Source organism: Branchiostoma floridae, chromosome 4 (genome assembly GCF_000003815.2).
Source record: "Branchiostoma floridae strain S238N-H82 chromosome 4, Bfl_VNyyK, whole genome shotgun sequence".
Taxonomy (NCBI): domain Eukaryota; kingdom Metazoa; phylum Chordata; class Leptocardii; order Amphioxiformes; family Branchiostomatidae; genus Branchiostoma; species Branchiostoma floridae.
The window spans coordinates 12,260,962-12,276,336 of NC_049982.1; the positions used below are offsets into that span (position 1 = coordinate 12,260,962).

The 15,375-nt window shown below is 40.9% G+C and overlaps 1 protein-coding gene across 3 annotated transcripts in view; it reads left to right on the forward strand.

Moving 5' to 3' along the window:
• Positions 1-15,325, forward strand: part of LOC118414221 (kinesin-like protein KIF20B) — a 29,694-nt gene extending 14,369 nt beyond the window's left edge. For 2 of the 3 annotated variants that reach the window (XM_035818107.1, XM_035818108.1), the window contains exons 19-37: positions 6,263-7,524; positions 7,827-7,943; positions 8,186-8,341; positions 8,492-8,554; positions 8,768-8,941; positions 9,096-9,267; positions 9,446-9,571; positions 9,811-10,001; positions 10,336-10,467; positions 10,834-10,923; positions 11,129-11,347; positions 11,676-11,870; positions 12,498-12,629; positions 13,062-13,145; positions 13,304-13,498; positions 13,683-13,779; positions 13,927-14,055; positions 14,214-14,362; positions 14,704-15,325. In XM_035818107.1, coding sequence (XP_035674000.1) covers positions 6,263-7,524; positions 7,827-7,943; positions 8,186-8,341; positions 8,492-8,554; positions 8,768-8,941; positions 9,096-9,267; positions 9,446-9,571; positions 9,811-10,001; positions 10,336-10,467; positions 10,834-10,923; positions 11,129-11,347; positions 11,676-11,870; positions 12,498-12,629; positions 13,062-13,145; positions 13,304-13,498; positions 13,683-13,779; positions 13,927-14,055; positions 14,214-14,362; positions 14,704-14,790 — 3,770 coding nt within the window. In that variant the 3' untranslated portion in view covers positions 14,791-15,325. Of the gene's footprint in view, positions 1-6,262; positions 7,525-7,826; positions 7,944-8,185; positions 8,342-8,491; positions 8,555-8,767; positions 8,942-9,095; positions 9,268-9,445; positions 9,572-9,810; positions 10,002-10,335; positions 10,468-10,833; positions 10,924-11,128; positions 11,348-11,675; positions 11,871-12,044; positions 12,129-12,497; positions 12,630-13,061; positions 13,146-13,303; positions 13,499-13,682; positions 13,780-13,926; positions 14,056-14,213; positions 14,363-14,703 lie in introns of those variants that run through there. The other variant, XM_035818109.1, reaches the window with a different exon arrangement.
• The last annotated feature ends 50 nt before the right edge of the window (positions 15,326-15,375 follow it).

Genomic DNA, 15,375 nt, shown 5'->3' on the forward strand with positions numbered 1-15,375 from the left:
CCACTGCAAATTCATAACCTTACATGAAATATATACAAATACATCCTACCTATGTATTCAGAGTTTACGCTACGATGTACAAAACTACTCACCCTTACAACTCACACAACGTTTACAAACTTCGTACAAAATTTAGAACATGGGCCGTGATGTGACGCTACACTACAGTATATCATTCTCATTAAAGTCATGAAAACAAATCGAGCGTTTGCTATTTTATAATTAAATCAAACGAGCGTACAAAACGTAGACCAACAAGTATCGTATGTATTCAAAGCTTACACTACATGCCGCAGTATTTACCGAAGTATTTACAGATTAGTATGTACAAATTTACAAAATCGCTACGAAATTGTCGGATAACAAAATGGCGTCTGCCCACGCTATCCCGGCGTCCTTTGCAGTATGTTGCCCGGCTTCTCTTTGTTTTGTACCTGAAAGAAAAGGCTGAAAAGAAAAGGAAAGACAAAAATTAGCAATTATAATTACGAAAGAAATATGATGAAAAAATCGTCAATAAAGCCAAAGAATGAAACATCAATTGTGTGGAATTAAACAAGTCGAGGGTTTAGCGATTACAATCTAGTGGATAAAATTAACAAAAATCAACTCCCGAAGACAAATGGCGCCTGCCCACGCTATCCCGGCGTCCTTTGCAGTATGTTGCCCGACTTCTCTTTGTTTTCTACCTGAAAGAAAACGCTGAAAAGAAAAGACAAGAATTAGCAACGGTCCATTACGAAAGAAATGGGATAAAAATCGTTCAATAAAGCCAAAGAATGAAATATCAATTGAGTGGAATTAAACAAGTCGAGGATTCAGCGATTACAATCTAGTGGATAAAATAGACAAAAATCAATTCCCCTCAAAAAAATACTCCCCAAGCAGAGGTTCGGCTCCGACTATTTTTCGACGTGTTTTAATGCGTTTTGTCTCCCGAAGAAAGGGAAAGGGAATAACTCAAGAAGGGGTTAACGGATTGTTATGATTTTTGGTATGTAGATAGCTTAAGTGATGCTCCACATAATGACATAATGATTATGCAAATTGGTATCTAATTTGCATAATTAATGAGGAAATCGTGTAAACACGCCCAGTTCCATTATAGGTCCATTGCAAAATGTGACATTTGTAACTGAGAAACAGAAGAATATTGATCGATACCTATTATGCAAAATAAAGACCTAATTTGCATAATTAATGAGAAAATGCTATAATGTCATTGTGGTAAATGACGGGAACTTCTTACTTGTAGCATTAGGAAGCTATGTACAGTTGAACATCATTGAACATCAATTATGCAAATGAGATACTCATTTGCATAAATTATCAGAAAATGTGACATAAGCCTCCTTTCTTAATATATATTGCGCACGTCTCTTATTTAGTGAAGGAGATGATCAAGTTATATAATTTATGCAAATAAGAGCCTTATTTGCATAATTAATGACAAACACAATTGATAAGCAGTTGTAAAAGATCAAATCATTTGGCGAAGGTATGGGGTCGTGGAACTCTAGTTATCAACTTATTGGTCCATGTAATGTTCATTTATTGGTCCATGCAACGTTCATTTGCAAAACAGAAAACAACCCGGTCGGGGCAAAGGTATGAAATATATGTGTAATTCTTAATTTGTGTGTTACACGTTTTAATATTATTACCTCCTCCATGTTGATGCTGAGTCTCCGAGCAAAGCTGTTCCATCCCCGTCGCAGCGTCCTGTATGGAATGCCCCTGGAGGTACCGCACGCCGAACGAGTCCGGTTGCACACGCGTTGTGTAGTCCTCAGGGGCTGGCGACCCTCCACCATGGAATGGAGATAGTCCACCAGAAGGCCAAAGAAAATCATCTGTCTGCAAACAAGAAATCTTTTCAAAAAAGCTGTGCCTTGCCGCGTGGTAGGAACTTCTGACACTACCCTGTTACGAAGTTTCCGGTATACTGCAAAGTCAGATTCAAGTCCAGACATCTTGGCTTCTCTCTTGGCGTCATCCCGCAACGTCATAAGTTCCTGAATGTCCGAGGTTAACCAAGGAGCAGGAGTTGATCTGACAGTGAACTTTCTCAGTAATAGGAGCATGCTTGTCACAGATACCTTGCAGAATGTCCGTAAAAATGTCTGTTGCCTGATCACTGTCGCTGAAGTTGTATACCAGGTGTGGTTGTGGTGTGCATAATTATATAAACATACTTAACAAAGGAGGGAAATGATAAATCAAAAGGGAATAACGTCTAAACTCTAAACTAAATTTCTCTGCTAAAAAAAACACATCGACTAACCTCTCAAAACTCTCCCTCATCTCGGTTGTAAATGGGTAAGGCACCGGAGATGTGGAGACGGCTGAGAACACTGGCTCATTCAGGGCAGTGAACACAACGTCTGGGTCCACATCTCGGGCCTTACACCATTCCCTGTACGCACTGACATGTGTACAACTCTTTTGGCGCCCGCTACACATGACACAACAGAGCCTCCCTCCGTCGCCGATGCGTTTCAATATCCCTGAAAAATACGAGCGCGTTTTTAAACGATTGCTGATTTTGTGCAGTATATTAAACTATATACCGTCCAATGCACAAATTGTTCTTAACATAAAAAGTATTCTTACCATAACTTTTCCCATCGTGGACTGCAGCCAGGAAAGGGTCGGTCGACAGCTGCTCCACGGCCCCGTCTTCCTGGTGTTCTTCCTCCGTCAGGACGGGCATGTCAGAGAGGATTGACTTAATTGCTTGTGAATGAAGGCAGTAACAGCCTTCCTCACGCGCCACAAAGTCATTTAAATCCTCTGTCTGTTAGAAAAACATATATATTAGAACAGAAACGATAATACACATGTACTACACATAAACATGTAACGCACAACACAGCAGACCCTCTGTTACAATAAAAAGCATATTAGACAATTACAATGACGTTTATTGCATATTCATGCCCCATTAGGGCTAAATGCAGTACGATACTATATACATGTACCATTAGAATCTGGAATAGGGGATAGATTTGAGGTATAGAATACAACGGCAATACTACAAACGTGATTAAACATAAATTTTAAAAAACCTACCACGCTGGTTGTGGCTCGCAGACGCTCCCGCTGTTCCACTGCACTGTCGCATGAGCATAAGAGCAGGACACAGCTCTCATCTGATCCTTTCGTAAACTGCTTTGCCTGAACGAGTTGGAAGGCGCGTCGCTTAAGGCCGCCTTCTGCATCGCAGTCTGCAAGGGCAAAAGTATTGTCCCTTGCCAATGCAAACCACTTGTACTCGTACTGCAGGCGACTTACGTACCACGGCAGAGGGTCAACCTGCCCAATACACACGCATCTGCAAATAAAATGATGTAATTAAAATAATTTCCAACAAATATTTAATTCTCAGTTTGATACATGCTTCCCACTCTCGACTTTTACAGCGAAGAGAAATCCTCGTAAGCGCCGACAAGCCTTGGTTTACGACAGGTCTCCACAAGTCCTCCAAAACGAGAAATAGACTTTGCCAAAAATATCTAAATAACGAGAAGTAGACTTTACCAAAAATATCTAAATAATACAACACCAATACATTTACATACAGACAAATCGTACGGAAACAAATACAACAGTCTGATTCGGTTACTTAGCGTTATTATGTCGACTTTGACTTTATTTGGCCAGCTATTCTTCCTGTAGTCCTCCACATAAAAATACATCAATACACATATAACGGACACGACAGAAAGATTATACAAATAAACACACTAGAATTACATCTGATACATCATACATATGTACATGGTTGACTGGAATGTGAGGTATTTGTACAATAATATTTCATGTTATGTAAGAATAAAGAAAGAAAACCTACATTGCGTCTCTATCAAGATCCAATGCTTGCACGTTGGAAGTGATGTCATCAACCTCCGTGAATGAAGCTGGAGCTGGAGCTCGAGCCCTGCGAGGTCTACGATGTGTCATACTTCAAGTCTGAGCATCGACTGAAATGCTTTTGCTATTACGCCTTTAAGTAAGATTTCAAGTGACGATGTTAATTCACACTTTTTCACCAGACAACATACGCTAATAAATAAAGACGCACCAGTCTTGTAATATGGTAATGCTAACTCACATATGTTGCCGCACTTTGACCAGACAGCATAAGATCCGCAGTGCATGACGGTTTAGCGTCATCATGTCAGGACGGCCATGTTTTTCTTTGTCCGAGTAGCGTAGTTTGTTTCCATGTAGAATTTAGACTCTGTACGATATCTCGACCTGCGTACATCTTTATTCCATCGTGTAATATTTGTACATATTCATTCCATCGTGTAATACTTGTACATACATACATCTGAATACTAGTATTAGCTGCACGTCGCTCGTTCGGCCAGCGCCAGCCTGTAAGTTCATGTACATTTCATCTTCATTTCACTTTAGCGCTGCTCAGAGTTAGATCGAAACTGTCGACGTTCCATTTGTACCTGTAGAAAAAGAAAACAATACTATTGATTTAACTTCATGTCCTTTTTCATTCTTGATTATGATACAAATGTTGAATAAAGGTTTGTAAGTGCATCTCAGTATCGTGAGTGCGTTGTTTGTGCCTTGCTCAATCCTAGTAACGTTACATGTACAATATATTTGCCCCCTCCCTCCGCTGGGTACGTTACTGGTGCGTAATTTCGGAAAGGCGTACATGCCGGGAAGTATAATATATATATGTGCTGACAAATGAGCAATAACTGTTACATATAATCCGGTAGGATGAGCAGTAGGCCGGTAGTATAGTATTGGCTCACGATCGCCGTGCGCGCTCCGCCTTCAAGCGATGAGAATCGCGCTGGTGCGCGTTTCATCACCAGGGGAATAGTCTCGCACGATAGTATAGGCTCACCATCGCCGTGCGTGCTCCGCATTCAAGTGAAGAGAATCGCACCAGATCGATTTCCTTCACTGCGTGAACAGTCTCACCCCGTTCGATTCTCTGCAAATCGCTTACCTGTTCTTACCAGAACCTCATGTACACTCCAAGCTTTAACTATAACCTGCGATCAAACAGGTCGTACATGTCCAGGTACAAGTAACATCACTAAGTTACACAGATAGGGAGGAAATTCTTAGTTGGTTACAGCATATGAGAGTAAGATGCAGATTTTTATTTACTCATAGACGTTATCGTATAGTGCTAAAGCATGGATTTTTTTGTTTTTGTGGTAGTACATAATTCTCGCGCTGGATGCAGATATTTGTATTGCACTTGTTATATTGTCTTACTTTTTAGAAATGAGTTATTGTCCTCAAAGCTTTTTAACTAGGAGAGAGAGTCGCTCATTTGATAAGAATTCAGAGGTTGAAAGTTCTGCTTGTTGGCATTAGTCATTCAAGTGCTGCACAAAGAAAAGTCATTTAATTATCTAAAAGCTTGTTTAGGAAGCATTGTAACAGTGTTTATTTGTATGAGGTGCACAGGGCTTATTCACTGCCATTAGTTCAGTGCAATATGTAGTATGATCCAGGCAAGGGATTATATAAAATGTTACAAAATGTCTCTATAAGCTAAAGGTTTTGAACAACAGTGTACGTTCCACATCTCTTAGAAAATGGCCATTCTTGTCTCTTTTTTTCTAATGACCGGTGCTCTACTTTAGAACTGTTTAAAACAACTGACATAGCTCTTTTCATGTGACATTCTTTGAAGCTTGCACTAACACTCTACTGACATATTAATTGGGATCTTTGTATGGTGGTAAGTGCAAAACAGCAAGATGTCTATGGGTACCGTGCAAGTTGCTCCATCTGCATCCTCTCTCACTGCTTTGCATATATAACTTACTTGCAATAGTTCTGTTAATATTTCTGCAAATCTTAAAGAAATAAATAAATGAAATAGTCATCAAACCTTGTGCAGTACATTGTACTTTTGGTGAATGAATTCATGCTTGTAATCTTGAGAGAATTAAAGCAATCTAAAACCAAGTTGTGCTTTTCATCTTTGTGTGTTTTTATGGAGCAACACCTTGCCTCACTAAGACATCTTGCTGGTTTGATTCCACTGACAAATTTCATATTCTCCTGTTAAAGAAGTACAGCCAATAAGCATAGCTTATTCACAAAAATGTATTTTATTGATGTTTTTCACCCAATTTCATTTTCAATCCATCACTATGGTTTACTTTTATGATACCTAAAATGAACAGTAATGATATCTAAGTTCCTATTTATCACATACGTATTGGCAAGGTATATATTTTCCCTTATTACAACATGTATCCCACAGACATGATGGACCAGAAGATAGAAGCCCTACAGCAAGACCTGTCTCTCCTGTCATCAGAGAGAAACGAAGCCATCAACAAGGCAGACAAACAACAAAATGAAATCCAGGAACTAGTAGAAAAGGTTCAGTCCCAGACAGCTCTGCTTAATGCCACCGCTACAGACGAAGAGGAAGAGAGTCAGATGCTGCGTCAGAAACTGTCTGAACTGGAGAATTCTCTCAAGGAGGCAAGAACAAAGTCAGACTCCTACCAAGAAAAGGTAGAGGAGTTATCTAAGACAAAGGAAGAGCTTTTGTTGACACAGCAAAAAGTTACAGAACTAGAAGAACGTCTCAGTGAGGCCCAAACCACCTCAGAGTCTAGTCAAGTCAAAACTGATGAACTGTCTAGTAAGCAAGAAGAAGTCCTGACTCTAAAAAAGAAAGTTGAAGAATTGGAGGGCAGCCTGAAAGAGGCAACCTCAAGTGAAGATTCCAACAAGGAAATGATGGCCAAGCAAGATGAGGATCTCCTCTCCTTGAAGCAGAAGATTCTAGACCTTGAGCAGGCTGCAAAAGACTCCACAGCAGAAACAGAGCAGTACAAGGAAAAAGCTGAGAAATACGAGAAGACAGTGGAAGACTACAAAACGGCCTTGAGTGATCATGAATCTTTTGTGGAAAATCTGAACAAAGAAGTGAAGGAACTGAAGTCTGAGCTTGAGGAAGAAGTCAAACGTCACCAGACAGCAAAGACTATGGTGCTGGAACTAGAACACAAGGTTGAAGAGCTGGACACAGCAAATAAAACAATAGCAGGGTCAACTAGAAAGGGTGACAAGGAGAAACAGAGACTAGAAAAGGCTCTTAAAGAAGCCAATACGTCCCACTTGGAAACCAAGAAACATAACTTAGAGCTGGAGAAGAAGTTACAGGAAGCTGAAAAACACCTGGGAGAAGCCAAGAAAAGGGAGCAACTGGCCAAGAAAGATGTCAAGTCTGCTAGAGAGAATCTCAAAACAGCAGAAGAGCAGGTAGCTGCAAATGAAAAGTCTATAAAAGGCTTAGATAATCATGTTGCTGAGCTGAAAGAATCCGAAGGGAGTCTCAAGAAGCTGCTGGCCTCAGCCCAAGAACAGGCTGATAAACTAACAAGCCTCGTGACTGAAAGAGAAAGTGCAATCAAGGAGTTAAGAGAGGGTGTCGCTTCCAAGGAGGCTGCTGTGAGAGAGAAGGAGGCAGAAGTTGGCTCCTTATCTCAGAAGCTTGATGAGATGAAAAAGGTATGAAGCATCACACACATTATGCAGGGCTCAAAATGCCCACCAACAAGTGAAGAAAATGAATTCTGTAACTAATGACAGAAAAGTCATGATGAAGTGCTTTCCTCACTATAAATGACCATAGAAACCCTCAGCTTACCTTACTTCTAAGAACCTAAATAAAAGTTAAACACTGTTAACTATCCCAACCAACAACTGTGACAGGGTTATGTTTAACAACATTTAACTGAGTACATGAAAAAAAGTGTACAATTAACAGTATGATAGCTAAACATATTCATGAGTTCCCCACTTCTACACAGCTGCACCAGCAGGATGAGAACACATGCAGCAGCCGCCAGGAGGAAATATCACAGCTGAAGACTCAACTGTCCGAGGTCAACAAGCAGCTGCAAGAGAAGGACGCTTCAGAGAAAGAGGTAACTCCTAAACATGAAAATTAAGTCACAACATTTTGGGTGTTGCAGTCTTTTATGTTGCCAAAATGTTTTTCATGTTTTTGAGTCTTCAATAGGTTTTGCTGAAAGAAAATTTTCATCATGGCAAATATGTTTTTGTCCCACATCATTCATATGATGGTGGCTTTAATGTGATCATCCCAATGGAAGGGACTGGTAGTTTTTGATATTTCAAGGCTTGGCCTCCTTTGCTATCCCTGCAGATGAAAAGCCAGGTTGCCATGTTGTGGAATCAGACCCAGGCAGACAAGAGTGCCCTACACGAGGCAGAGAGTGCCTCCAGGCAGATGGAGACCCAGGTCGAGGGACTGAAGCTACAGCTAAAGGAGAAGGAAGACCGTGCTGCCATGTTGGAGAAGGTTGGTCAACTGGTGCTGAGCTGGAATATTTTGTTTTGTTGTTGCTTTGACTTTTAATGTTGTAGATCAATCTTACCTTTTGTAAGCTCCATTATAAATGTAACTATGAGGTTAGCAACAAATGTACCAATTGCTTACCTCTTGTTTCAGGATCTTGAAATTGTAAGATCTACTGTCAGTGACTACAAAGCAGTCAGGGAAGATCTAGAGAAGGTAAATCTACTCTGATTTAAGCCAGTTTATCTAAGTTAACAATGTAAAATCTCTATTTTAAAACATCTTGTAAGCCAAAACACTCGAAAAATCTCTTTTGAATGATCCAAAATTTAAAGTACTTCATTGTACAATCCTGAGTTTGACTGAGGAGGTACAGAAGGATTTCTGTTTATGGTAGTTTCACATTCCATATGTATTTTACCTGAACAGACACGGTCCCGGGAGGTAGACATAAGAGCCACCTTGCAATCTATGACTGCACAGCAGGAAGAGAGAAATAGCACAATCGACAGGCTGGAGGATACCTTAAACAACCTGAAGCAGGAACTGAAGGAAAAGGTGGATCAAGCCAAGCTGGCTCAGGAGGAACAACAAGCTGCAAAGGTACATGTACAGAAATACAAGAATGGAAAATTTCAAATGTCAGATTTTACTGTGGTAAGGTTTAAGATATGGGAGGAAATGAGATGAAATGTTATGTATTCAGATTTACATTATAAGGTCTGATCATGACTTAATCTCTTCTTCTCTTGAGCAGAAGGAGAAAGAAGATGCAGCCAAGAAAGTAGAAGAGGTGGAAGCTCTCCTGGAGGCAAAGGAAAAGCGGCTGAAAGCCAAGTCTGCCACAATCAAAGAACTTATGGAGAAGGCTGACCAGGAGAGGAGGAAGGCTGAGGACGAGAGGCAGAGATATGAGATTGCTTTCACAGGTTTGCAAATCACATTTACATGTGTGTAGTGGTACAGGAAAGAGCACTATTGACTGGACTTTGCCAAGGTTGTGGATATGGACAATGCAAAGAATCAATTTTGCTTCACTTACCAAAGTTCCCCTGATAAGTGATTATTTGCTGGTGTAAAAGTTGGTTTCTGCTTCTTTTTCCTCAGATGTGCAGGGTAATGAGACAGTGATTTCGACCCTGAAACAGGCCCTAGAGGAGCAAGAGGCTACCATGGCAACCCAGGACAAGGTGTTAGAGAGCAAACAGGAGGAGATCCAGACATTTGCAGATGGTGAGTCATCTTCTCACATCACAAGTCTCTCCTGATAGCCTCAAAAAAGATTGATGTATCTCCCTCCTGTAACTTGATTTTAAGCAGTCTTTAAGCTTGCTTATCTGGGAAAATAGCACCTCTGAGATTGTAGAATTATCCATGGACATTCCAGTACAGGAGGCATAAAGTTCTGTTTCTACTTTGTATCAGGGAAGGCCTATTACTTACACATGCCTTTTTAACACTTTCATGGTCAGAACTGGAAGACCTGCAAAAGAAATACTCTGAGTTGTTGGAGTCATCTGACGTGAACAAGAGGGAGCTGAAGAGAACCGTCAGTAACCTGGAGCACCTGAAGGTAAACTATGAGCAGGCTGACACTGACAGGAAGGCAGCTCAGGAGGAACTGTGCAGTGTGAAGGAGGAGAAGGATGGACTGCTGGAACAGGTGGGGCTGTTTATCAGCTTCATGTACTGTGAAACTCATACATGCACTTTGAATGAAAGATGACATGACAGATTTTCACAACTTCCATTGTCTTTACAAAACTGTGTTGTCACGTGGACCTCCGTTGTCTTCTGCATCCCTTTAGCTGTCAGTCATAGTCATACGTTGTCTGACTGGCAACGAAGGATGCAGATGTCCTGCGCAAGTTCGTACAATTTGTAAATGTATGCCAGCTAAAACTTAAGTAAAAGGCTATGGAATTTTATCTTGAGGACTACTTGCTTAGTTGGTCTTCCAATATTTACATCCAATCTGTTGGTTTGCTTCTCCAAAGTTGAAGTCACTGTCTGAAAGAGTCCAAGAACTTGAGCGAACACTCCATTCTACAAAGGGTGAGGAGGGGGCACTTCAGAATGAGAAAGATCGTCTAGAAGTGGCTCTTACTGACAGCAAAAAGGAAGTGGAGGTAAGTTAATTAGTATAGATTGTGCAACTCGCTGTATTGAGCAATTATTCATTGCTTTTAAGATGAGGTTTGGAGTACATTTGTATCACCTGTATGCCTCATGCAGGGACAAGCAATTTTGAGCTATGTTTTCACAACTCCTAGTCCTACTGATTCTGTCTTTGTGAAGATTATCTGACATACTGCCTTAGAACTATAAAACATTCATGTCCTGAAAATGCATCTCAATGATTATCAAAGTTTTATAATGTTTCACAAGTACAAACAAAATCTGTATTTGTTAAGACCGTAGAACCTAAAGACTTGTGTTGTGTCTATAATGTGATCATACTTTGATTTCTATCATCATGCCATTCCCTCTTGCAGTCCCTTGAGCAGTGGCTGTCAGAGACAAAAAAGGAGTTGGAACAACTGAAAAATGAGCTTGAGCAGGGAGAAAAGAACAACACTGACACGGTAAGCTGAGAGTGTAATGGGATGGAAAGAAAACAGATAGTTTAGATGATAAAGATTATTCCAAGATGACATTCTTAAAAGTGCTTGATCAAACTGGTTCATGTAGATAGAGTTCTACAAGGCTGTATGTCCTTTCGGTCAGAGAATCGTGTTGATTATGAATATGAGTGCTGCTACAAGAACTAAGAGTGTTTGATTCTGATAGGAAGCCCTGGAGGACACAGTAAGGCAGCTGAAACAGGAACTGGAGACAGTTCAGCAGCAGAAGGAGGAAGAGCTGGCCCAGTGGAGGAGTGAGAGGGACAAGCTGGTTTCTGAGCTGGAGAAACAACTCATGGCACTTGTAGCCAGGGAAAAGGCCACACAGGAGTCCCTGAAAGATGCAGAAGAAGAAATCACGACATTGAAGACTGAGAAGGAAGCGGTACGCATCATAACTAGGTTACTGTAGACCAAGTATGCATACATGTATCCTCCAAAAGTTAGAAATGTACATGATAGCAATTTAAGGCAATGGTGATTTTCCATCTAATTAGGCAATATTAGTAGTAAAATGACAATGTCTTTTCTGGCCTACATTTCAATGATATTGGCCTTTCCATGGCCTTAAGGTTTTGCTAATCCTGACTCAAGAATCAGGATACCTTTTTTTAAAAACAAAAATAAGCCTGTAAAACTAGACTACATGGATAATGCCATGGACCTGTACAGCTGGGTTACTAGCCCTTTCTCTCTCTCATGGTCCTCCACAGACCCAGGTGTCTGACGACCGTCTCACGGCCCTGCAGAGCCAGCTGGACGAGTGTTACGCCACCATTTCTCACCTGGAGGAGAAACTGAAGCAGCAGACCGGCGGCCCCGCTACCCGTCGCGGCAGGCGCACCACCCGCTCCGCCATGATCAGTGAGGACCAGCTGCGCAGGGAGCTCGACACCTGTCGCAAACAGGTACTGTTCCAAGGAGTTTTCTGTTTGCTAGGATAAGTTGTCTGGACTTTACAGTTTTGAGATAACATTTCTTTTTTGACCTGCTCTTGAATAAGGCCCAAAATGTCTTTCATCCAGATGTAAGTCAATCTAGAGCACCAACATTTATTGCTTTAACTTTTGTCTTTACAAAAGCTGCAAGAGGAGTATGGGCAGTACCTAGCTGAATATGCACAGGTAGAGGCCTGGTGTGATGCTATGTAGTGCAGTGGTGTGTTTCCTCAATAGCAGTTGATTTCTTCAATCTTTAGAATTTGCTTTATTCTGAAATATTTTTATGGTATCTGCTGACCAAGTTTGAAAATTGACTTTTTTATATAAGTACAGACCTAGAATGAAATCTGTCATTTTCACTTAGCCTGTCTTGTTTCTTGTTCATTGCAATTTTCCATGTAAGATGGAACAGACAGCAAAACAGTTTCTGCTAGTTGCTGTCCCAGATAAGCAGCCTTAGTTGTCAGTTTTTCTGAAAGTCTGGTTAACCAAGTTGAAATCAATATTCAACCTGCAAAAAGCTTTTGAAATCCCCCAGTAGCTCCCTCTCGTAATTCAGTACATAACATTAACAGAGTGTGCTTATTCTCTCAGCTTGTAGAGGAGCAGCGTGCCAAGGAGAAGGTGTCTGATAACCTAGATAAGGCTGTCAGGGCAAAGGACAAGATCATTGATGAGCTGAAGCAGTCCAACCAGGACCTGCAGAGGGAACTCTGGGCACAGTCGGTTGGTTCATACAGTTACATATAGACAGAGGCCATCCATGGTTATACTATTCTAGGGCTGTAAACCTAAGTGGAACTGACCATCTGATTGTGTATGTAATAGCATCTGGTGATATCAATATACAGTTTATACTATTCCCCATAATGGGCCTCATCCAAACCATACTTTGTTTGCAATACAGTAGAAGTCATTGGCATTACGCTTCCCAACATTAGTTGTCAGGATACATGTATATCGTTTCACTTTCACCAGTCTTTTGGCTCCATTATTCTCCTAGCGGAGGTTACTCTAGAGATGGATAGTAGTGGGCGTGATTCCTTTCAGTTGCCTCTAGTTACTATTATACCTGCAGGCTGCTTAAAGAATAGGTTTCATGGGACATTTGGGTGCTGGTAATAACAGTAGAAAACAAATATAATTTTCTGTTTCCAGGAGGAGGGTAGTCGCCATGAGAGCAGCAGCAGCAGCACCAGCATCAAACAGGAGGAGGAGGAGGAGGTAGAACCTGCTGAGGAGGTATGAAATGTTATAAATCATATCAAAGCTTGGCCAGTGGAAATATACCCGACATTAACCCCCCAAAAATGAAATTTTGTTGGTAGTACTAGACAATCTGCAAGTATCACAAAGTTGCATTGTAGTCTGGTTCACAGCAATGTTTTGTCATTTGACAGGCTACAGAGGAAGGAGACGGGCCGATCGTGTTTGATGAGAGCGAGATAGTTGACGAGGAGGGGAACAAGAAGCGACGCTTCCCGTCTGTCCATCTGGAGATGGATGTCACACCTGTGGTCACAAAGCGCAAGACTAAAACCACAAAAGCTGCAGGGAGTCGTAGGGGAAGGAAGAGGAAGAGTGAAGAGCTGGTGGTAGGGATGCTTGATTTCACAAATATATCATTCTAACATTTTGAAATGATATTTTCTGATGTCTATTTGCTTTATTCATCACACAAAAAAGTCCTACCTCCCAGGATGCCTTATCAGTTCAATCAGTAAAAAATGTGTTCACCAGCAACATGTTTCCTGATTAATATCGTGTGTGGATTTACAGGAGAATGAAGACCCCAAGGTCGACACCCCTGCCACAAGGACCCGCAGTAGGAAGAAAGTCCCCAAGACGTCTGTGAAACAGGAACCTGTATCACCAAGTAAGCAACTTAAAGAGTTTTAGAATTCAATGAGCCTTATTAGCTGCTGGAAAGTAAGTCAGTGTCACATAAAAGAAGACTCTGAGGCTTGAAGATGGATTGTATACAGACCAGATTTTTGTTAATATTGATGTTTTGTCTTTTCAGGTCCTTCAGAGGTGCATGTACCAGAAACTCCAGAGGACCAGTTGCCACTCAGCTCACTCCGTGGGGGCAAGAGAACAGCCCTCTCCAGGATTGGTGACTATGTCAGCAACTCGCCTGTGGCAAAGTCAGGTGAGAATCGAAGATTGATGCATTATGTTGGACAAGGCAGGGTTTTGCATGCAGAATCTCAATGTATTTGTGCCACTACTCCAACAAGGGCTATAAAGAAGATTTGACAATATTTTTGCTTTACACTTTTTTTTTACTGTCAACTCTCTTGCATACAGCTAAGAAGATGATGGAGGCTGCAGTGGGAATGGCGTCTCCAACCAAATCACCGGTTTCCGAATCTCCTCCCAGGCCGGTGGAGAAAAAGAAACGTAGGAAACTTTACAAGACGGACATCTCTGCACCATTCGAGTGTCCTCCCCATCAAGTAAGGAACTATGTGTAGCTTTGTGTTGACCCTAGGCAACAGCTGTGGCTGGGTGAATTAGTGTTAGGCTTCTCATAAGAACAATAGAGCTGTAGAATATTTTGATCTGTTCTTTGTTCTTCTCTCGTTTACCTAGCTAGAAATGCTTAGAAGGCAGCAATACCTGCATGCCAGACAGCATAATTTCTAACCCTTCAGAGATGAGTTTAATACTGAACTTGAATACCATGGTAGAACGCCTATATCACCCAGCCATGACAAGGTATTTCCACACTCTGTCAGCAGTTCCAACAAGTCATTTATACAAGATGAAATCCTAATTTACTTGCTTTTCCTTGTAGATGATGTCAACTGGGATCAATGAGCCAGCAGAGGATGCACACTCCATTGTGACTAGGAGATTGAGAACAAGAGCTCACAAGAAATAATTCCAACATATGGGACAGGGTAGTGATGTGATTATATCACATATCGTGGTATTCAAGATATGAAGATATTTTCTACAGATGTGTATATATTTAATGGCACTATTATAAGCATAGAGATTTGGTATGTAAGGATAAAGACAGGGCTTCCTGCATATTCTTAAAAGGGTTTTCAAGTGAACATTTTGCCACGAAATGTACCTTGATATTAAAGTACATGTACTGGTAGAGATATAACATTTAAGAACACAAGTGTTTTTCAGCAGAAATCCACTGTGAAACTTAATAACATGCAAATGAATCTGCCACTTCGTTTTAGAGGACATTAATAACAAAGTAAAGATATCTTCTTAGTCTGCTCAAATGATTTTCATCTGTCACTTCCATAATTCCTTGCTTTAATTGCTTCCATTTCTGAAGATGGTGCTTGATTTTGATGACTCAAGTTTTTACTTTTTCAAATAATGCTTACTTAGTTTTATGTACTTTAACTGTCCACTTTTAGATACTTTAAGAAATAAAGGTACCATGCAACAAATCTGTGTGCTTCTCTTTATGTGGCAAGCCTGGGGGTCAACCATGATTTTC